This window comes from Sinohyriopsis cumingii, chromosome 4 (genome assembly GCF_028554795.1).
Source record: "Sinohyriopsis cumingii isolate HCF-2022 chromosome 4, ASM2855479v2, whole genome shotgun sequence".
Classification (NCBI taxonomy): Eukaryota; Metazoa; Mollusca; class Bivalvia; order Unionida; family Unionidae; genus Sinohyriopsis; species Sinohyriopsis cumingii.
Window position 1 is genome coordinate 2,789,371 of NC_142964.1, and position 21,834 is coordinate 2,811,204.

The 21,834-nt window shown below is 35.1% G+C and overlaps 1 protein-coding gene across 1 annotated transcript in view; it reads right to left on the minus strand.

Annotated features, from left to right (window-relative positions):
* The window catches only part of LOC149800535 (neuropeptide receptor 15-like), a 74,816-nt gene extending 53,292 nt beyond the window's left edge, over positions 1-21,524 (minus strand). The window contains exon 1 of the mRNA XM_089954464.1: positions 20,255-21,524. Coding sequence (XP_089810590.1) covers positions 20,255-20,712 — 458 coding nt within the window. The 5' untranslated portion in view covers positions 20,713-21,524. The remainder of the gene's footprint in view (positions 1-20,254) is intronic.
* Positions 21,525-21,834: the final 310 nt, after the last annotated feature.

Consider the following 21,834-nt stretch of genomic DNA (forward strand, 5'->3'; position numbering starts at 1 on the left):
GTGATTGTTGCTGCGCTTGTAGGTTTTTTCTAAATGAATCTCTAACAGGAAGAAATTTTTTGATTGCTTCTAATCGTTCTCGTGCTATTCTTGCAGTATAAGATACCGGATGTACCATTTTATTATAACATAATGATTTAATTAATATAGCAGCAGAGGTAATTGCGTAAAGCGCGTGCATAATAAACTAGAAAAAATCACCAACGACAATGGAGTAATATTAATTAAACAAATTCCATAGAGACTCTCTCAGTAAAGAGTAGACGCTTTTTTTAAATCTGTCGACGCTTTTCTTTTTTTCGATCATTTGTAGGAAGGCTTATTTTCGACATTTGGACGTTTTTCGACTATTGGTCTGTTCGCCCCCTCTGCTGCTCATGATAGTTACGAAAAACTAAGAGAAGAATAGGAAATGGAAACATGAGCCAAGAAAAGACACAAATATGAGATATGTAGAATGGACACACTTTATGATAAAGTTAAGAGATTTATCTATGATAATATTTAATACAGTTTGCCCGACTACTATCATTGTTTCCCACTACTATCTTTCCAACTAGCACGAATTCTACCATCGTTTCGAACTACTATGTTTCCAGCGAACCCGGGTACTACCATTGTTCCCAACTACTATCTTTCCAACTAACCCGGGTTTTGCCAGCGTTTCCAACTTATATCTTCTCAACTAGGCCCGGTACTACCATAGTTTCCAACTACTATCTTTCCAAATAGCATGGGTACTACCGTTGTTTCCAGCTATTATCTTTCCAACTAGCCCGGGTACACCTACTATCGTACCAACTAGCGAGGTTTTCTAACAACTTATATTTTTACTTCTCCACCTAGTTTAGACAAAATGTTAATCCCCACCCACCCTTAAAAAAAACACAGAAACCCAAAAATAGAGTTTTAGAGACACAATCAGAAATAAAAATAGACCCCGTACACTACAAATTTACCAAAAGACAATAAGCAAACCATCTACAAAACAGGCGCTCTTTTTCTATGAATAATATGTACCCTTTGAAAGTGTGTGTGTGTGTGTGTGTGTGCGTGCGTGTGTGTTTGTGTGATAGATTTTTAACGCAGTTGTTAAAAAAATTCAGTCATATCGCTTTGATGTCTGCATTGCGGTAGTTTATAGAGATGTCGAAAACTGCGTCATCATACCGCAGAAATGTAGTATGATGTCCCACCCAGTCACACTATCCTGACACGAGGATGACCAGTCCAAACACTAACCTCTTAATGCTGAGCGCCTAGTGAGGCAGCTGTTAGTACCAATTTTTTAAAGTCTATGGTATGCCTCGGCCGGGGTTCGAACCCGCGACCTCCCGCATCAGGGGAGGACGCTCTAACTTCTAGGCCACCGGAGCGGTGTTACCTTTTAAATAGAGGTGTACAAAATTAAAACTTGCTCCTGCCGACACAAAAATGGGGATTGATAAAGTAAATCTGACAGTTATGGTGATGTCCACGGGAAAATTCATAAGATAACAGCTTACTAACATAAATAAGCCATGTCGACTGTACTAAAGACTTGAGAAAGCAGGAAACCATTTCCAATTATTATAGCTTACAGAGACACGGTATAAGGATGGAAAACCAACACATTATCACGCAGAATACTGTTATGATATAAAGATCGCACAAGAGAGAGTTGGAACACTGTTTAACATCACTGTTTAACATTTCAGACGGTCTTATGATAGCACCATATAAGTAGAACTTGCAGATGTAGTGATTTGTATTCAAATGGCAGGATTACCAACGATTTTAAAGTAAATGGAAAATGAAAGAATATCCTTTACAGACCCGACGTTCCCGTGGACTTTGCTGGTATTGTCAATAAGCTGGAGATAGATAAATATTTAAATGAAGTAGAACATTTTACAAACGACAAAGATGAAATTAGACGATTCTCCTTGGTATATTATAGATACAAACATTTTTTAAATTAAATGCACAGCATGGTGAACACACAATAGTATATTTAATATCTGCAACACGCTTATCTGTCGTTTAACGTCTGCAGGCATAAATAAGCAAAATTTGTGGGCATATTTTAGATTTAATAGATATTACGAACAGAGTATTGACCGAAACATTCTCATTTCCCAAGCGTACGAGTTAGAATTAATAGATTATAAGGAAACCTGACAAATTATAAAAGAGCATTATATATTTTTATCATTTACAAAGGCAATAATGGTAGCTGAGATATTGTACGTGGTATCGTTAGAAGAACAATGGAAGGGGCATACAAAACCAATAACAAACTCATGCCTGGTCTGCAAAAGACTAAAGAGCTTTACACTTTGCCCATTGGCCTAATTTATTGACTTTGAAAATACATGACTTGAGTATAAACTACCTAAAGACTGTAGGGAAGAGCAAATAATACAACGATTTGCATCTGCTGTCTCTATAAATACACTGTCAATAAATTCTAGATAATTTACAGAAGATTATGGGATTATTTGTTTGTTCAAAACCTTCTGGAAGGTCTTTACAGACGAAGCTCAGAGAGAGGCTCATTTCTCATTACGTTCTAGCTGATTTCCGTTTTACCTTTAATTATTTCTTTCTTCTGTAAATTCTATGTAGTTTATTGCTTAATTGTGTGCTTCTTGGACAATTATATTTCACAAATTTATTGTTACTTGTGTTTACTGCATGCATGTTAATGATATGATTGAATATTACTTAGTGGCAGCTGGGCATTAACATGGGAATATTATACATTATATAATGGACAATGATTCAAGAAATCTGACCCAAACGCTGAATGTTTCAATTAGTGTACGTGAAAAAATATTCCCTGATGCGAGTTGATTCAGAAATGCAGAGTTCGATAATCAATAACATTTAGAAATATAATTTTTTTTAAAAAAAACAAACAATTATAATTAAAAGAGAAACCATCCTTTAAATATAACAAATATTTGACACGAACAAAGAATGTTTTCTTACTGGATCTCTAATAGTAATTCCTGTGTGATCTTGCATATTTTGCTTCCTTTGTATATTTGACGCGCAATATACATTACTTTCGAATTGACTGTTAATAATGTTGCCACCTAAAGTTTGTTGATTCTATTAATATCATTTCAGTTGTTGGATATTCGTGTGGACGGATGGCTACTGGATGCATATATTAAATAATATGGCTATTCGTGTGGACGGATGGCTACTGGATGCATATATTAAATAATATGGCTATTCGTGTGGACGGATGGCTACTGGATGCATATATTAAATAATATGGCTATTCGTGTGGACGGATGGCTACTGGATGCATATATTAAATAAATCTGGATATTCGTGTGGACGGATGGCTACTGGATGCATATATTAAATAAATCTGGATATTCGTGTGGACGGATGGCTACTGGATGCATATATCAAATAAATCTGGATATTCGTGTGGACAGATGGCTACTGGATGCATATATTAAATAAATCTGGATATTCGTGTGGGCGGATGGCTACTGGATGCATATATTAAATAAATATGGCTATTCGTGTGGACGGATGGCTACTGGATGCATATATTAAATAAATCTGGATTTTAACGGTGTTGCTGTGGATAGTAGCACTTCAACCATTAAGGTTTTATAACCAGAAAAATTTGCATTATTTTATTTGAAAGAATGCTGCGATTGCATTACTTTCTCTCAGTTGGGGGACAGAGATTGTCGACATTCTTTTGAAATAGAAGTGAGCTTATTTACTCCTATTGGTTGACATTGAAAGCAGTATTGTTCTGGAGATGGGGTGCACTGGACTCATTTTGTACGTTTACATTTGGAGATCCCAGCCCTCTATCCATAAACCCACACTCCTAATCTCATTTGTAAACGAGCCCCTTAGAAATACATTGGCAACAACCTTTTTGTCCTAATACTACTGGGGCAATCGATTAGAAAGACAACTGCCAAATTGTTGATAGTATTACTAAGAAGACAAAGGTTACAGAAAGAACAATGGCAATTCTTACGTTCGCAGTAAACAAGGGATGAAAATACTGTGCGAAAGCTTCATCGGCTTATTTGGACTCGTCAGATTCCCATAAAGTCATGTGCTAACATGCTGATATATCAACACTGTTATACTGTACTTGGTGTACGCAATGCGTACTAAGTGATAAGAGGAGAATAGTATGTGTGTGCGTGTGTTTGCATTTTTAACGTAGCTTTAGCAGTTTGAATCATATCGCTACAATATCTATATTGTGGCCGTTTATTGTGATGTCAAGCACTGGGGTATCATGACGCAGACACGTGGCATCACGTCCCACGCAATCACATTATACTGACTGCAGCTGAGAGCCCAGCTCGGCAGCTGCTAGTACTTTTTTTATACGTCTTTGGCATGCCTCGGCCAAGGTTCGTGAGAATACTATACCAAAGCAACTGCAGGTTACCATGAGAATATAGCATATAAGCAAATGAACATTATCAAGAGAATATTACAGTAAAGTACGAGAATACATTACATTGCAAACAACGGGTATTATAATAAGAATATTACACCAAGGAAACTGGGTATTATCATGAGAATATTAAACCGAGGTAACTGGGTATTATCATGAGAATATTACACAGAGGCAACTGGGTATCATTATGAGAATATTACACCGAGGCAACTGGGTATTATCATGAGAATATTACACCGAGACAACTGGGTATTATCATGAGAATATTACACCGAGGCAACTGGGTATTATCATGAGAATATTACACCAAGGAAACTGGGCATTATCATGAGAAGATTACACCGAGGCAACTGGGTATTATCATGAAAATATTACACCGAGGCAACTGGGTATTATCATGAGAATATTACCCCGAGGCAATTGGATATTATCGTGAGAATATTACACCGAGACATCTGGATATTATCATAAGAACGTTTCAATGAGTCATGAAAATACATTACACTCAGAATAGTGGGCATTATCATGAGAATATTCCACCGATGAATGTGGCATAATTTTGAGAATATTACACCGATGTAAGTGGGGCATAATCTTGAGAATATTACACCAATGTACATGGGGCATTATCCTGCGAATATTACACCGAAGTAGCTGGAATTATCATGAGAATATTGCAGCCATATAACTTTCATTATCATCAGAATATTAGACTGCTGTAACTGAGATTATCATAAGAATATTACACCAATGTACCTGGGACATCGTCATGAGAATATTACACCGATGTAACTGGAATTATCATGATAATATTGCAGCTATGTAACTTTCATTATCATCAGAATATTAGACTGCTGTAACTGAGATTATCATAAGAATATTACACCAATGTACCTGGGACATTGTCATGAGAATATTACACCGATGTAACTGGAATTATCATGAAAATATTGCAGCCATATAACTTTCATTATCATCAAAGTATTTGACTGCTGTAACTGACAATATCATAAGAATATTACACCAAAGTACCTGGGGCATTATCATAAGAATATTACACCGATGAAACCGGTATTATCATGATAATGTTACAATTATGTAGCTGGTATTATCATGAGAATATTACACCGATGTAACTGGAATTATCTTGATAATACTGCAGCCATATAACTTTCATTATCATCAAAGTATTTGACTGCTGTAGCTGCGAATATTATATTGAGGCAAATGGGTATATTACACCATGTAACCTATGCATAATTACAAGAATATGTCTTCGAAGCAATTGGTTATCACCATCATAATATTACAGTGAGGCAACTGGTTATTATCCTGAGAATATTATACCGAGGCAACTGGGGCATTATCACGAGGAAGCAAATGGAGACTAACTTGCTATTTAGTAAAACATCTGGTGAGTAAGACAATTATTTGCCTTTGTTCCCATTATTTAGCTGTCAGATTCGTGATAAACCATGCTTTTTATCAATCAAATGTTTTCGTAATATTCTATCTTTTTATCGATCAGAATGATTAGTAATAGACTGTATTTTCTATCGATCAAACTGATCGTGATAATCTATGCTTTATATCGATGAAATTGAGTTTGTGTCAATATTGTGCAAGTCTGCTTGTATTTACAGTTTTGGAGTAGACACAGGTTCGTAGAACGCATGAGATAATTTATTACTGATAATGACGTTTATTGCCGATGGTCAAATATCAATCGGACATGGCATTTTGTTGGCATTCCATAATGAACATCGCTGCCGGATAACTAGCCATAGTGAGCCTATCCTAAAACAGACCACGATATACGCAATGATTTCCGTCGTACTAAAATTGATGAAATATGACAATTTATACACATTAGTGACATAGAGGCCAGTCTGTCCATATAAATAAAGCATGCGATACAATTATATAATTATTAATTGGTAAGGTAAATTTGTTTCTGATAATAACGTTCTACATAATTCACGTTTATCTGCAATGTGGACACAACCTCGTAAGATGCTGAATGCAAATCAATACAATCAAGCTTGATATTGTCTCATTGCCTCAGTGAATGTCCCAGTATATTTGATTATAGAAAAGAGAACGGTCTGATTTGTGACAATATATGAAGCTATGACTAAGTATTTGGCGGATCGCCAGATGTGAGAAAATAGCATACAGTTTTGGTAAAGTAAACAAAGATCTATTTTGGTTTAAATTCTACCACTTTCACGATTCACCGACTGGTGTAATTATGTGTTTTTGAGTTTATTTCTCAAGCTCCGTTCATGTTTGAATCATCAAAATAAATGACTGAGTGAATCTTTTTTAGTACAACACCATGACAAAAAAAAAGGTTATTGCGACCTTAACTTCACATTGTACTGGCTAAGATACAGTTTACTTTACATTCTTTGTATATGCTGTTTTTAATAAAATCATAAACTTGCTTAAGACATGTATCTAGATGAGTACTATACCATATGATAAAAGTAGGTCATTGAGACCCATATTTCATGCTTCACTGACTTCGGATAAAGTTTCTATCAAAGCTATTCAAGAGAGAATCAATGAACCAGATGACTGCACCCATATTATAACTTTTGGATCAATTTTTATTAAAAAACTTGATGCTAGAATCAATTAACAAGACTGCACAGATCTTATAAATTTGGATCAGTTTGTATTGAAACTCTTCATGCTAGAATCGATGAACTATATTACTGCATATATCTCTATTGGTACCACATGTACATGAAAGGTCAGTGCGACCTCCATTTAACATTCGACTGGATTAGCTTAAGCTTTGGCGTTTAACTCATCACCACGAAGGTTTCTTGCATTTTATGAACATCCAGAGCTATCAATAATCATTAGAGGTGGGTACCACGAAATAGTTTGTACCTTGGTATACAGTGGTATTCCTGAAGGTACCGCCAGATTTAATACGGTATACCGCAGTTATATTAGGGACGAGAGAAAAGTGCCTGACACGTTTTGGTTTAATTTCTATTTGTCAATAGCTGGAAAAATATCTTGTTATGATTTACAGAAAAATCATATTATATTTGAAATGCATATTAATTATCTTGTGATAAAAGAAAAGGAAATATTTTAGATCAAACGAAAATCACATCCTCCTTCCCACTCACCGCTAGAAAATGAACTGGCAGGTAATTTATAGTAAACGAATTTGTTATGTGTATTTTATTTGTTGCATAAGTTGCAATCTAACAGCTGTAATTAACGTGGGATGTTTAAACTTAAACTATAACTGATGTACATGAAAGACATTGTGCTGACATTAGGTTACCTATGGATACAACTAGTAAATATTCTGATTACTGTGAAAGACATTATGTTGACATTAGAGATACTATGGTTAAAAATAAAAAGTGCTGATACTGAAGAAAACATGATATAATAGGCTGGGAAACTTTGACTGTGTGTCAACACCCGGAAAAGATATTTGTCAGAAAACACTTAGTTATCAAACGAGAAAATATTAAGTGAACTTGAGACATTTCTTAAAGAGCAGACAGAAAACAAGTGTGCTCCTGCAAATCGTAGGATGGTTCTCGGTCTTACATCCATCAAAGAACCTGGATAAGTTTCAACAGGATACCTAAAAGAACCTTGATAGGTTTCAATAAGATGTAAGATCATGACCGTTAAAGCGAGCCGTGGGTTCGGTGAATTTTTCTTAAGTCCATACTTGAAAAGAGAAAACAAACATGTTTATTTAATTGTGATACGTCATTGTTGTGGATTTCAATAGAATCTTGACGAACTCCAAGAACTGTGGATTCAATGATGATGGACTTTTGCCATGGAGTTCGATGGGATTGTGACTTCCTGTACGCCATTGTCTTGGATTTAGGTGCAGTTTTGGCGAATTCTTTTTAAAGAAACCATGGATTCAATCTGTGTTCGCTAATGCCGTACATTTCGATGGAAATTTGGGGGATTGAAAGACGAAAACAGATGTAGATGAAGTTTTTTTATGAACTCTTTATCAAATTTCGGAGAAGTGTTACTGCAAATGTCTTACATCAATGTTGTAGTTATAATTGTGACTTCTTGAGACAATTGATAGCTATGGCAAAAGCAGTAGAAGTTTACTTTGAACGAGACGTTTATGAAAGACAAACGGGACGCTGTACAGAAAGCTAATTTGATAACATTCACAGGCGCTGATGTAGATCCTGATGATAAGAAGAATGTAACGGCCCTTCCTAAAGGAAAGCAAGTACCAACTAAAACCGGAAACACAAAGGGAATGACATGAAAGAAGATAGATTTTGAACTTGAAAGGAAAATTACGAATGGAGCACAATCTTAAACTTAAAGAGCTGGAGTTAGAGATCAAAGATGCGTAAATAAAAAGAATGAGGTCATCCCATCCACTGTCATTATTTGATCTTACAAAAAAGATATTTTATCATTTCTTGCTGAATTTGAGGTCGTGGCTGACAAGGCAGAATGAAGCAAAGAAGTGAACATTCTGCAAGTTTAAATTCTGTTAACAGAAGATGCCTGTGAAGTAGAACAAAAAGCATTAATAGCAATGTTGAACTAAGAAAGGTCCTTAGAGGTACGCTTGGGAAAATACCTCATGAATATTTCGGCCAGTTCGTAAACAGAAAATGAAGTAGGCCTATATATGGTTTTGATGGCGCGCATCAAGCAGTACTTAACACGATTCGTTAACCATCGTGATCAACCATCGTTAACCATCGTGATCAACCATCGTGATCAACACAGATGTTTCTTAAAGACCTTCATGCAGGCGAAAGAATAATGAATAAAGCGTAATAAGGGCAGTGACCTATTGTCAACACTGCTGAGGACTACGTGACGCCAGCAAATGATGCTAAGCACAGCAGACAATAATCAAACAACCAAGCAGAGGGTACATCTGATAATGGTTATGTATGGTTATGTATTCAAACCATAATGGCAATGTATTCAGACCATAATGGCTATGTATTCAAACCATGATAGTCATGTATTCAGACCATAATAGTCATGTATTCAAACCATGATAGTCATGTATTCAGACCATAATAATCATGTTTTCAAACCATAATGGTCATGTATTCAGACCATAAAAGTCATGTATTCAAACCATGATAGTCATATATTCAGACCATAATAATCATGTATTCAAACCATAATGGTCATGTGTTCAAACCATAATAGTCATGTATTCAGACCATAATAATCATGTATTCAAACCATAATGGTCATGTGTTCAAACCATAATAGTCATGTATTCAGACCATAATAATCATGTATTCAAACCATAAAAGTCATGTGTTCAAACCATAATAATCATGTATTCGAACCATAATGGTCATGTGTTCAAACTATGATAATCATGTATTCAGATCATAATGGTCATGTGTTCAGACCATAATAGTCATGTATTCAAACCGTAATGGTCATGTGTTCAGACCATAATGGTCATGTATTTAAACCATAAAGGCAATGTATTCAAACCATGATAGTTATGCATTCAGACCATAATGGTCATGCATTCAAACTATGATAGTCATGTATTCAAACCATAATGGCAATGTATTCAAGCCATGATAGTCATGTATTCACACCATAATGGTCATGTATTCAAACCATAAAGGCAATGTATTCATACCATGATAGTCATGTATTCAGACCATGATGGCAATGTATTCAAACCATGATAGTCATGTATTCAGACCATAATGACAGTGTATTCAAGCCATGATATTCATGTAATCAGACCGTAATGGTCCTGTATTCAAACCATGATAGTTATGTATTCAGACCATAATGGTCATGCATTCAAACCATGATAGTTATGTATTCAGACCATAATGGTCATGCATTCAAACCATGATAGTCATGTATTCAGACCATAATGGCAATGTATTCAGACCATGATAGTCATGTATTCAGACCATAATGGCATTGTATTCAGACCATGATAGTCATGTATTCAGACCATGATAGTCATGTGTTCAGATCATAATGGTCATGCATTCAAACCATGATAGCTATGTATTCAGTCCATAATGGCATTGTATTCAGACCATGATAGTCATGTATTCAAACCATGATAGTTATGTATTCAGACCATAATAGTCATGCATTCAAACCATGATAGTCATGTATTCAGACCATAATGGCAATGTATTCAGACCATGATAGTCATGTATTCAGACCATAATGGCATTGTATTCAGACCATGATAGTCATGTATTCAGACCATGATAGTCATGTATTCAGACCATAATGGTCATGCATTCAAACCATGATAGTCATGTATTAAAACCATAATGGCAAAGTTTTCAAGCCATGCTAGTCATGTATTCAGAACATAATGGTCATGTATTCAAACCATGATAGTTATGTATTCAGACCATAATGGCAATGTATTCAGACCATGATAGTCATGTATTCAGACCATAATGGCATTGTATTCAGACCATGATAGTCATGTATTCAGACCATGATAGTCATGTATTCAGGCCATAATGGCAATGTATCCAGACCATGATAGTCATGTATTCAGACCATAATGGTCATGTATTCAAACCATGATAGTCATGTATTCAAACCATAATGGCAAAGTTTTCAAGCCATGATAGTCATGTATTCAGAACATAATGGTCATGCATTCAAACCATAATGGTCATGTATTCAAACCATAATGACAGTGTATTCAAGCCATGATATTCATGTAATCAGACCGTAATGGTCATGTATTCAAACCATAATGGTCATGTATTCAGATCATAATGATCATCATTTCAGAAAATGATGTTCATGTATTCAGTCCATAATGGCAATGTATTCAAACTATGATAGTCATGTATTGAGACCATAATGATCATCATTTCAAAACATAATGGTCATAATAATCAAGTCAAATTGGTCATGTATTTAATGTCTTTTTATTCAAACATCATGGTTATATATTTAGACCATTATGGTCATTCAAACCATATTGGTCATGCAATATAACCATAATGGTAATCATCTCTTCAGTTATATGTGTAGTCATTCCATTAAAAACCAAAAGTAAATGATTGGGGGACGTCGATCTTATTGGAGAAGTTTTAAAATCTTAGAATAGATTATATGCACCTATCTGCAATTATCATAATATAATTTAGGTACTTTTAGAAGATGTAATTAATTACAATGTATATATAGTTTTCTCTCTTCACGTAACGTTGCATGGCCAAAATACACGTCAACGTTAATAAATTATTGATTTGAACCTTTAACATTTATAGAAATAATCCATCTTAAAGTTAGTTTAGTCTTCTTTAAGCAATGCCACCAAATAGTCAAATTACATCAGGTGACATTGCTAAAAGCAGGACAAAGTTATCAGCAAATAGCTAAATTACATCAGGTGACATTGCTAAAAGCAGGACGAAGTTATCAGCAAAAAGCTAAATTACATCAGGTGCCATTGCTAAAAGCAGGACAAAGTTATCAGCAAATAGCTAAATTACATCAGGTGACATTGCTAAAAGCAGGACGCAGCAAATAGCTAAATTACATCAGGTGACATTGCTAAAAGCAGGACAAAGTTATTAGCAAAAAGCTAAATTACATCCGGTGACATTGCTAAAAGCAGGACGAAGTTATCAGCAAATAGCTAAATTACATCAGGTGACATTGCTAAAAGCAAGACGCAGCAAATAGCTAAATTACATCAGGTGACATTGCTAAAAGCAGGACGAAGTTATCAGCAAAAAGCTAAATTACATCCGGTGACATTGCTAGAAGCAGGAGGAAGTTATCAGCAAAAAGCTAAATTACATCAGGTGACTTTGCTAAAAGCAGGACGCAGCAAATAGCTAAATTACATCAGGTGACATTGCTAAAAGCAGGACGCAGCAAATAGCTAAATTACATCAGGTGACATTGCGGAAAGCAGGACGAAGTTATCAGCAAATAGCTAAATTACATCAGGTGCTGCAGTTTTACTTATCTGGAAAAACTACTAATCTTATCAATACATTCCTACATTTTGTGTTTATATTGTACAGTTGTAAGTGTATTTCAGTTAACTTCGTTATCACTTTAGTCTACCATTATTGAAGAGCTCTGCGCCTTGTAACTAAATGTATTTCTCTTTCACTCTATAACTGCTCCATGAGAAACAGAAGGCCCCGTATGCTTGTACAAAAGAACTGAGAAGAAATACATTGAGGTTTAAATTCTTAAACAAGAGCTTACGGGTCCTATTCGAGATTAAATCTTTTATAATGTTATGATATTCGTACAGTTATTTCTGAATATTTATAATCAGAATTTTAACTAATAAAGGTTTGGTTTCTTACTTATGTTTGTCTTTCAATGAAATTGAAGTGTATTGCAGGAAATCCGATACCGAAAATATAGCTTCAAATATGTTCGTATCATCAAACGTAATCATAGTTTATTGGCTCCGCTATTTATTTTACATTTTTCTGCAGTCTCTTACAGATCATATTAAAGAGATAGTTACTCAGAATGATACATGTTTGAATATCTATTTAGCTTTGATTCATAGTGTGCAAATGATATCACTTTGTTTTAATAACGTATTTTATCATAAAGTGAAATGTCATAAAATAGCTAATCCAATTATTAGCATAACTGATTTACTCCGAGACTTGTGTGCAAGGCTTTGGCGGAAGTGACGAGCACGTTACAACGGTGTTAGCTTTTATTTCCATTTGTAATGCTCTTCAGTCGCTCATATATGAGAGGCTGTCAAACAGATAATTACATTTTCCATACCAGATAATTATTAGTGGCAAACTGTCAACAGGATCTGTGTGTAACACATCCTATTTTCACAATACTGATTAAGATATGACTTCCCTAAGCAACATGATTCTAAACTTCCACCATCCCAACAAGATTTTACTTTTTCGAGTCATGGAAGTTTAAAGTCAGCGATTGAAATTCGTCACCATATTTACTCCTCTCCGATAATCAAGTCTTAAAGACAAAATTATTGAGACGGTACGATATGATCACGCTTCCAATAATTTAAGAAATCCATGTATAATCTTCTCGTACATTTGAATCGACAATGTAATAATGAACGTAATCTGTTTTCATCACCACCGACCGGAGTTGTATGCCTTTGCGTAGGACCGTACTACTAGATATGTTTAACATTGTTTTCAAAGAAATTAGTGAGGGTTTTGTGGCCAAACGTTTGGAAGATTAAAATAATTGGCTTATGTATGGGTAGTTGTCGATTTCTGAGCACCATTTCTTTGAAATCTGCACAAAATAGTATAATAATAATAATAATAATAACAATAATAATAATAATAAAATAATAATAATAATAATAATAATAATAATGAAAAACAATACCTAAGGCAAGACAAACAAAGTCAGCTTAAGTTTTAAATAAAACACATATTGTGACATATAGGATGATGCGATCATCATTCGTATATTGCAGGTCAACTCGATTGTTTTCATGTTCCGCTTTCTTTTCTTTTTTTTAAAAAAAAATTGATTTACAGGTAATACACACGAACTGTTGCTACAGATAACTGAAAACAGTTTGTGTTGAATGGCCACATTCTTGTTTTCTTTGACAGTATAGGGCATGGTCAAATATTATTTCTCCAACAATCTGTCACTACTCACAGTTTCGGCTAGAGGGATGGAGAGGGAACCCGGATGGATGGGATGCTTGATGGATGGGTCTGTCATCAGGAGCGTATTTATTCCATAGTTTATTTTATTTAATGAAACTTGGACCTAATTAATTCCATCAGCCGATAAAACGACTTTGGAATGTATTCATAGGCGGATTAACATAATTAACAAACGTATGTTATCGTCATAAATAATTAGAATTCAAACCATGTAACCAAGTTAAAATTTTGGATAAACAACATAATTTTAAGTTTTGCTTATTCATGTGATAATCTAACTCTGCGTCTGTGTTCACTTAAAATGTCATTTGTGGCACTAGTTACAAAATTGAAATTGTTTGCTCGCCAGGAAATGCAAAAGCTCAGTTGATCACGAATCATATTTCATACAAATCTTGCATGGATAAATCAAGGGATCGCGTGTAGCAAGGACTGATTGAGATAAATGTAGAAAAGTATACAACAAACAGTGCAAAACTAAGTTTTAAAGCAAACTATGCACTTTCGATTCTCAGTGAGCCGTTGTCGAGGGCAATAACACACACACACACACATACACACACACACATGACTATTAAGTAAAAGCTGACGAAATGTTTCTGTAACTGTTCATTTCACTGCTGCAGTTAGAATATAATTTTCTATCAGTGGTGTTATAACTGTACTAATCTGTTGGTAGCAAAATATTCTCGTTTCGCACAAAATCGAGGGTAGACACGTTTGCTGCCAACAAAACACTCAACGAATGGCTGATAAACTATATGTTTACATAATGTTCTTTTTGAACACTCGAAATCGTGTAAACATAATGGAACGGTCATATATTAGACAAAATTAACGTGTTGCTGATAACCATACATCAAAGACGCAGTAGACTTAAAGATAAAATGTGTTCAGTTACATTTTAAAGACACATAATAGATAATAATGGGAAAATATCAAGACACATACTAAATAATAATGGGAAAATATCAAGATCTACGTTTAGGAGTTCATGTCAATTACACGGTGTTAGAGGCTGATCAAATCAGTAATAGCATAGTCTGTTCATATCAGTAATACCATAGTCTGATCAAATCAGTAATAGCATTGTCTGTTCATATCATTAATATCATAGTCTGCTCAAATCAGTAATAGCATAGTCCGATCAAATCAGTAATAGCATAGTCCGATCAAATCAGTAATAGCATAGTCTGCTCAAATCAGTAATAGCATAGTCTGATCGCATCAGTAATATCATAGTCTGTTCATATCAGTAATAGCATAGTCTGCTCAAATCAGTAATATCATAGTCTGCTCAAATCAGTAATAGCATAGTCTGATCATATCAGCAATATCATAGTCTGCTCAAATCAGTAATAGCATAGTCTGATAAAATCAGTAATAGCATAGTCTGTTCATATCATTAATATCATAGTCTGCTCAAATCAGTAATAACATAGTCAGATCAAATCAGTAATAGCATAGTCCGATCAAATCAGTAATAGCATACTCTGCTCAAATCAGTAATAGCATAGTCTGGTCGTATCAGTAATATCATAGTCTGTTCATATCAGTAATATCATAGCCTGCTCAAATCAGTACTAGAATAGTCTGATCAAATCAGTAATAGCATAGTCTGCTCAAATCAGTAATATCATAGTCTGCTCAAATCAGTAATAGCATAGTCTGATCATATCGGTGATATCATAGTCTGCTCAAATCAGTAATAGCATAGTCTGATCATATCAGTAATATTATAGTCTGCTCAAATCAGTAATATCATAGTCTGCTCAAATCAGTAATAGCATAGTCTGATCATATCAGTAATAGCATAGTCTGATCATATCAGTAATAGAATAGTCTGCTCATATCAGTAATTTTTAAAGTGCTCATCCGAGGATTACGCTCTAACCATTAAGCCACAGGAGCTGTCAAACAAGGATAACGCTTTAAAAAAGCTATATTCAACCTGATTGTGATTACTGCTATATCGTATGTGGTAATGCTTTTAACGCAGATGTACTGAAAGTGTGTGTTTTCATATCGATCGATCAGTCGATCGATCGATCGAGAGAAAGGGAGAGAGAGAGAGAGAGAGAGGGAGGGGGTGAGGGAGGGAGAGAGGGAAATTTCTTTTTGCAATCACGCAAGTTTTCGTTCGCAATACCTTATGTGCCGTAATGAATATCATGATGCATATTTTGTCCATACTAATTAGTACTTCACTTTTTGTATAACACCGGAATAAGCCCAAAGTACGTGTTACTCCATTTATAACTTTATTAGATTTTAGTGACTATTTCTTGATTATGGGGAGAAGGTGTTGGGAAGATATTTCTCAACCCGAGTAATTAGCCATTTTCTAAGAGCAGACGTCATAATGTACATTACTCACGAGGTTTTATGGCAGCGTGGATTAGTTTCGTAAAAGGGACTCTTTCTAATTTATTAACAATGAAAGTTATTTTGATATTTCTTGATATGTGTGTTTAGTAATTTGAGACAGGAATAATTATTTTTATTGGGTCTTTTGTACTGTATTGCGTGAACTACTCATTTTCGACTTTGTAAAGCTTGTTGGCGAATCATGCAAATGCCAAAATAGAAGAACTATGCAAGTGTGAAATTGTTATATGGGCTATCAAAGGCAGACTCAGGCAGACGTTGTTTGATTCGCTTGCTAGAGGGACTAATTTCCTTTAACAATACTTTATTTCCCATACGCTTTTGATGTATTTGATTGTACATATGCAAGTAAGTGAGGGCAATAAGGGAGATTATTTTTATGTACTTATTATGTTATCCACATAAATTATAACTTTATTATAATTATTATTTTTAAAAAGTAAAATAATGAACTGAACTGAACATAATGAGAAAGTTATTCTTGTGAACGCTGCCAGGATTTGCACTCTTCGATATCGTAGATCAGCGCTAAAGAAAGCAACTAGTCATTTAGAGTAATAAAGACCTTTTTTCTAATCTATTACTGACTTCATTAAATGATTTACGTTGCAAAACAATCGCACTGTCTTGCTTTTACAAGAAAAGCACTTCCCATACATATCCCTCCTACGAAGAAAATGTTGATAAACATGCCAAATACGAAACTAAATGACGTTTGTGATGAATGAGTGTATCGTTTCCGTATGCACTTAATGCCCACATAACACTAGAGGGAAGATAAGTCATCTTTCCATTCATCCTATTTCAGGTCGCAAGTGCCAAAACCTAACTATCGTAAATATCCAACTCGATTGTTATAACGGCTACGTATCCTGCATGCTGCATCATCTGAATATTTCGGCACAATCAGCATGTTTAATGCAATTGTTTGTGTGTCCGTGTGTGTGTGTGTATGTGTGTGTGTGTGTGTGTGATATAGATTTTTAAGGTAGCTTTAACAATTTTTCAGTCATATCGCTACGATGTATGCACTGTTGCAGTTTATAGTGATGTCTAGCACTGGGGCATCATGCCGTAGACATGTAGCATGGTGTCCCATCCAGTCACATTATCCTGACACCAGCCGACCAGTCCTAACACTAACCTCTTAATGCTGAAATAAGTCAATGTTCAAAAGAAACATATGACCGCTCCGGTGGCCCGGTGGTTACAGCGTCCGCCGCGGATGCGGTAGGTCGTGGGTTCGAGTGATACCAAAGACTTCTGTGCAATTATGAAAAAATCAAAGTTAAAAAGAAATATGTAGATGAAACTTTTTCAAAACTATATCAAATGCTTAAGAGATTAAGAGATATTCGTTTCAATTGCTTTTTTTCTGACTACACCGGTTAGTGCTCGACTATTAACTCATTTTCATAATCCAATCAGATGGCTACACATAAGGGTGAGCGATGAGCAGACCTGATAAATACGCACCGTCTGAGAGAAGGAAAGAGGTTAAAAGGTAGGTAATACGTTCGGTATTATGGGTATACCAGGGTATTTGTTCCGGTAGTACGTTCCAAGGTACTCTTTCACTGTACTGTAATTTCCGTCAACAGGGAGTGTACCGAAATTCCCGAGTTAACTTGTTACAAATTCAGTGATATTAAAAGCATGTTTTCATTTTCATAATTGCCAAATAATTTATTTTTTTTTACAAAAAGATGTATTTGTCACAAATTTATTTCGAATAATACAAATATAATTATATTTATTCACCTGAAATTACATTTCTGATACGTGTCATGCCAACATGGCAGCCCAATAGAATGTTGTAAAATATATTCGGACCACACCCAATTTGTGGAAAAATTTAGAAAAGAAAAATAGAGAAACAGACGTCATTGTTTCTAGTTTATTTGCTAGCGTTTATTAATGTGTTAAGTCCTTATATTCCTTTATAAGACCAAGCATCATCACAAGATTTTCAAGAGAGTAGGTGTGTTTGAGTTGGTCGTAATTTCTATAGTCCGACAAATATTGTCTCGTTTGGTGTGTTTTATGTTTACTGGCCCTCTCTGATAATTACCTTGCATATCTTTACATCCCACTCAAAGTTTCCCAGCCGATTACATCAATAGCGTAGCTAGTCCGCTGCATGCTATATTAACACTTTCCATTTTTATTAACATGCTCTCTAATGTCAGAACAATGTCTTTTACAGTGTAATGAAATTAAATTGAATCATCCCATTTACATACAGTTTTCAGATGATATGACAACTTATACAACAATTAATATGCACGTGGCGAATTCGTATACTATAAGGTAATGGCCATTTTATTTCCATTGGTTGTGGGTCTGCGATTTTTTCCCGAGCCGAGCCGATATATTTTATTTCCTTTTATCTCAAGATAATTATATTGTTTTAATAATATATTCGATATAATATGGTGTGTTTTTTTTGCAATGAATAAAATCAATATATTTTTATCGCTATTTGAAAGCCAGAAATTTAAAATAAATCACAGATCACTTCTACATAAAATTAAATTGTTGGTCCCTAAAATAATACAGTGGTACGTATCGCGGTATATTCAGAAATACCGCTTTATACCACGACACAAAAGTTTTTGTTGTACTAATTCTAATAGACGACAAAGAACAAGGAACGCATATAGTACGTTTGAAAGGTCAATGGAACACTCAAGGTTAGCAAACTGAGACCGAATTTAGGAGCTGATGTGACACAATTGCTTGCTCGACTTGTTTAGTTATTTGCATAACCACGAGCTTTTTGTTAATATATTAGCTTCAGTACCTTCGATTACTTTATGACATTTAATATTATATAGATAGTAAATGGTCAGTTACTAATTCGGTCGAAATGCACCTTTTTCTCAATGACTTTGATTTCTATCGATGATTCTGTACACCAGTTTCATATGTCAGATGAATACATGTTGTTGTTTTCTTTATGTCACAGAGTATAATCCCAATGTTTGCATACATTAGCTGAGTTTGGAATAATTCAAATTAATACGTTACCAACACGTGACTAAAGGCTCATCGACTTTCCTTTTTTGTTTTATATTTCTTGAAAAGGTAATATAACCGTACATAGACTTCAGTCATATTCGTCTTTGAAAACTCATGAATAGTGCGTTTTGACTTTTCATTTGAATTTGACAACGTGCGAACGGTATATGCAAAGAAATTAAGTAGAATTCCTTTTCAATAACGTCGTGCACACTATACAAAACATCTACAGCCTGGGATACGTAGATAAGACCTGAATTTTCTTTTTTTTTTTTACCTGTGGAATAAAACACAGGTGTCGTAATAAAGTTTATGTTTACTCAAATGTATTTTCGAATTATAAGAAACAGCTGTAGTGTATTGGCAGTGTATTGGATTCGTCACAAATTACATTCTTCACATGCATCAGTTTAGAAACGTGCCTTATAACATTTAATTTTTATATAATATTCCGCGAAAATAAAATGAAATGTTATTGTATGTCTATGAATGTTTGGAACATATTCGGTGCCACATACAAAGAGGTGCCTTTCACTCAGTGGCCCTATCCCCTTTCAACCTTACTACCTACCTACCTACTCATCAATCCGTGCTCAGACCTATCTACCTACATTCACATGCATAAATACATAAATACACGTACGCAGTCAGACAGATATAGAAAAATGAAACAGACACACAGATGCAAATAACACGTTAAACAAATAAAACGATAGATCTATAATACAAAACTACTACCAACCTTTCAACTGATAGCGCCAGAAGAGTGAGGACGGATCCGTAGAGTGAGGACACCAGAATGTACCTGTTGACCTTGCAGAGTGAGGGGTCAAGCGTCCATCCTGTGTTCCGCATGAACATCACAACCTCGGGGATTCCAAACACCATGATGGCCAGATCAGATAACGCAAGGTTGGTAATAAGGAGGTTGGTCATCGAGGTCCTCATTTTCTTGTTACTGAGGACCGAAACAATTACCAGCATATTACCGCTGATCCCAATAACTCCAATGACGAAAAAAAGGAGGCTTAACAAAACTATGGTAACCTCAGGGGTACCAGTATCTTCCAGAAAGATCGGAGGAACTGTTCCATTCTCAAAATTTGAAGTGTTAATGCTTGTGGAATTGTAAGATGGAAGTATTTCCACATTAGAAAAACTAGTAGAATCCGACGTGATATTCATGTTTACTGTACACATGGAAGGAACAATAATGGCATTCTTCTGCTAAATAACAGAACACAAAACAGATGAGCAGTTTCCACAGGTGGTCTCGATTAAGCAAGTTTTCAGTGACGCACCTCTATACTGAAGTCCGCAAAGTACAAAGCAATATTTAACCAATCTTGAAGTTTAAACCTCATAACCAAACATACGCTCTGAAAAGTACATGGTTCCAAATAGCTGGTTTTGTCAAAAGCAAAGAGCCATTAGTATTCCACAATCTGCTACTCACATTTTTCTTCTATTGCCGATAAATTAACAACGACGTAGAACTTAGCAGTCTGAAATTCAGGACACAAACCCAATATATATATATTTCAGTTTCTTTCGTGAGGATAATTCAAAAACTGGACATCCCAAAGATCAATCTCTGTTAGGAAGACTGGTTGATTTTATCCGAACTTACAACCAATTCAGCCCTAAAATAAATTCGGATCCTGAAACGAAATAATCCTGTAATAACCGCAGCTGAATATGTCATTTAATGAAATTGTATAATTTGAACATCGGCAAGCGTCCATGACAACGAATTTAAATCTTATGTTTCTTTTTATTAAAGAATGTAACGCTAATTTCTCTTATGATTATTTCGATATCCCCTAGACACTTGTTAGGGACTGAAATCACAGTTTCTATCTCAGTTCGGTCATCCTTGCACAACCGCTTCCAATAGATAACCATCAATACCTCTCAGATTCCGCCAGACATATCGACAAATAATTATTGCATCAAATTGGCAACGATGTTGCGATTTATTAATCCAGAATACCATTCTGTCGACTGCTTGGTTGGACAAAACTTAGATCGATAGGTTCTAGCGGTTGGCTGCGCGTGCCTGTTAGACACTCCCTAATGCGTGCTAGCTCATTTTGTAGATCAGACTGACATGAAGAGAGAAAAACGTACACGTCCAACTTAACAATTGAGGATTCGCCTTCGGTTTTATTACCTATTGAAAGAGAACCCTGTATATAACGGATGGCGGGATAAGGTTATATTACACACACACACACACACACACACACACACACACACACTTATTTTCCAACTCAAAACCCGATCGAATAACAAAATTATGTTATTTATACATTTTCAGTC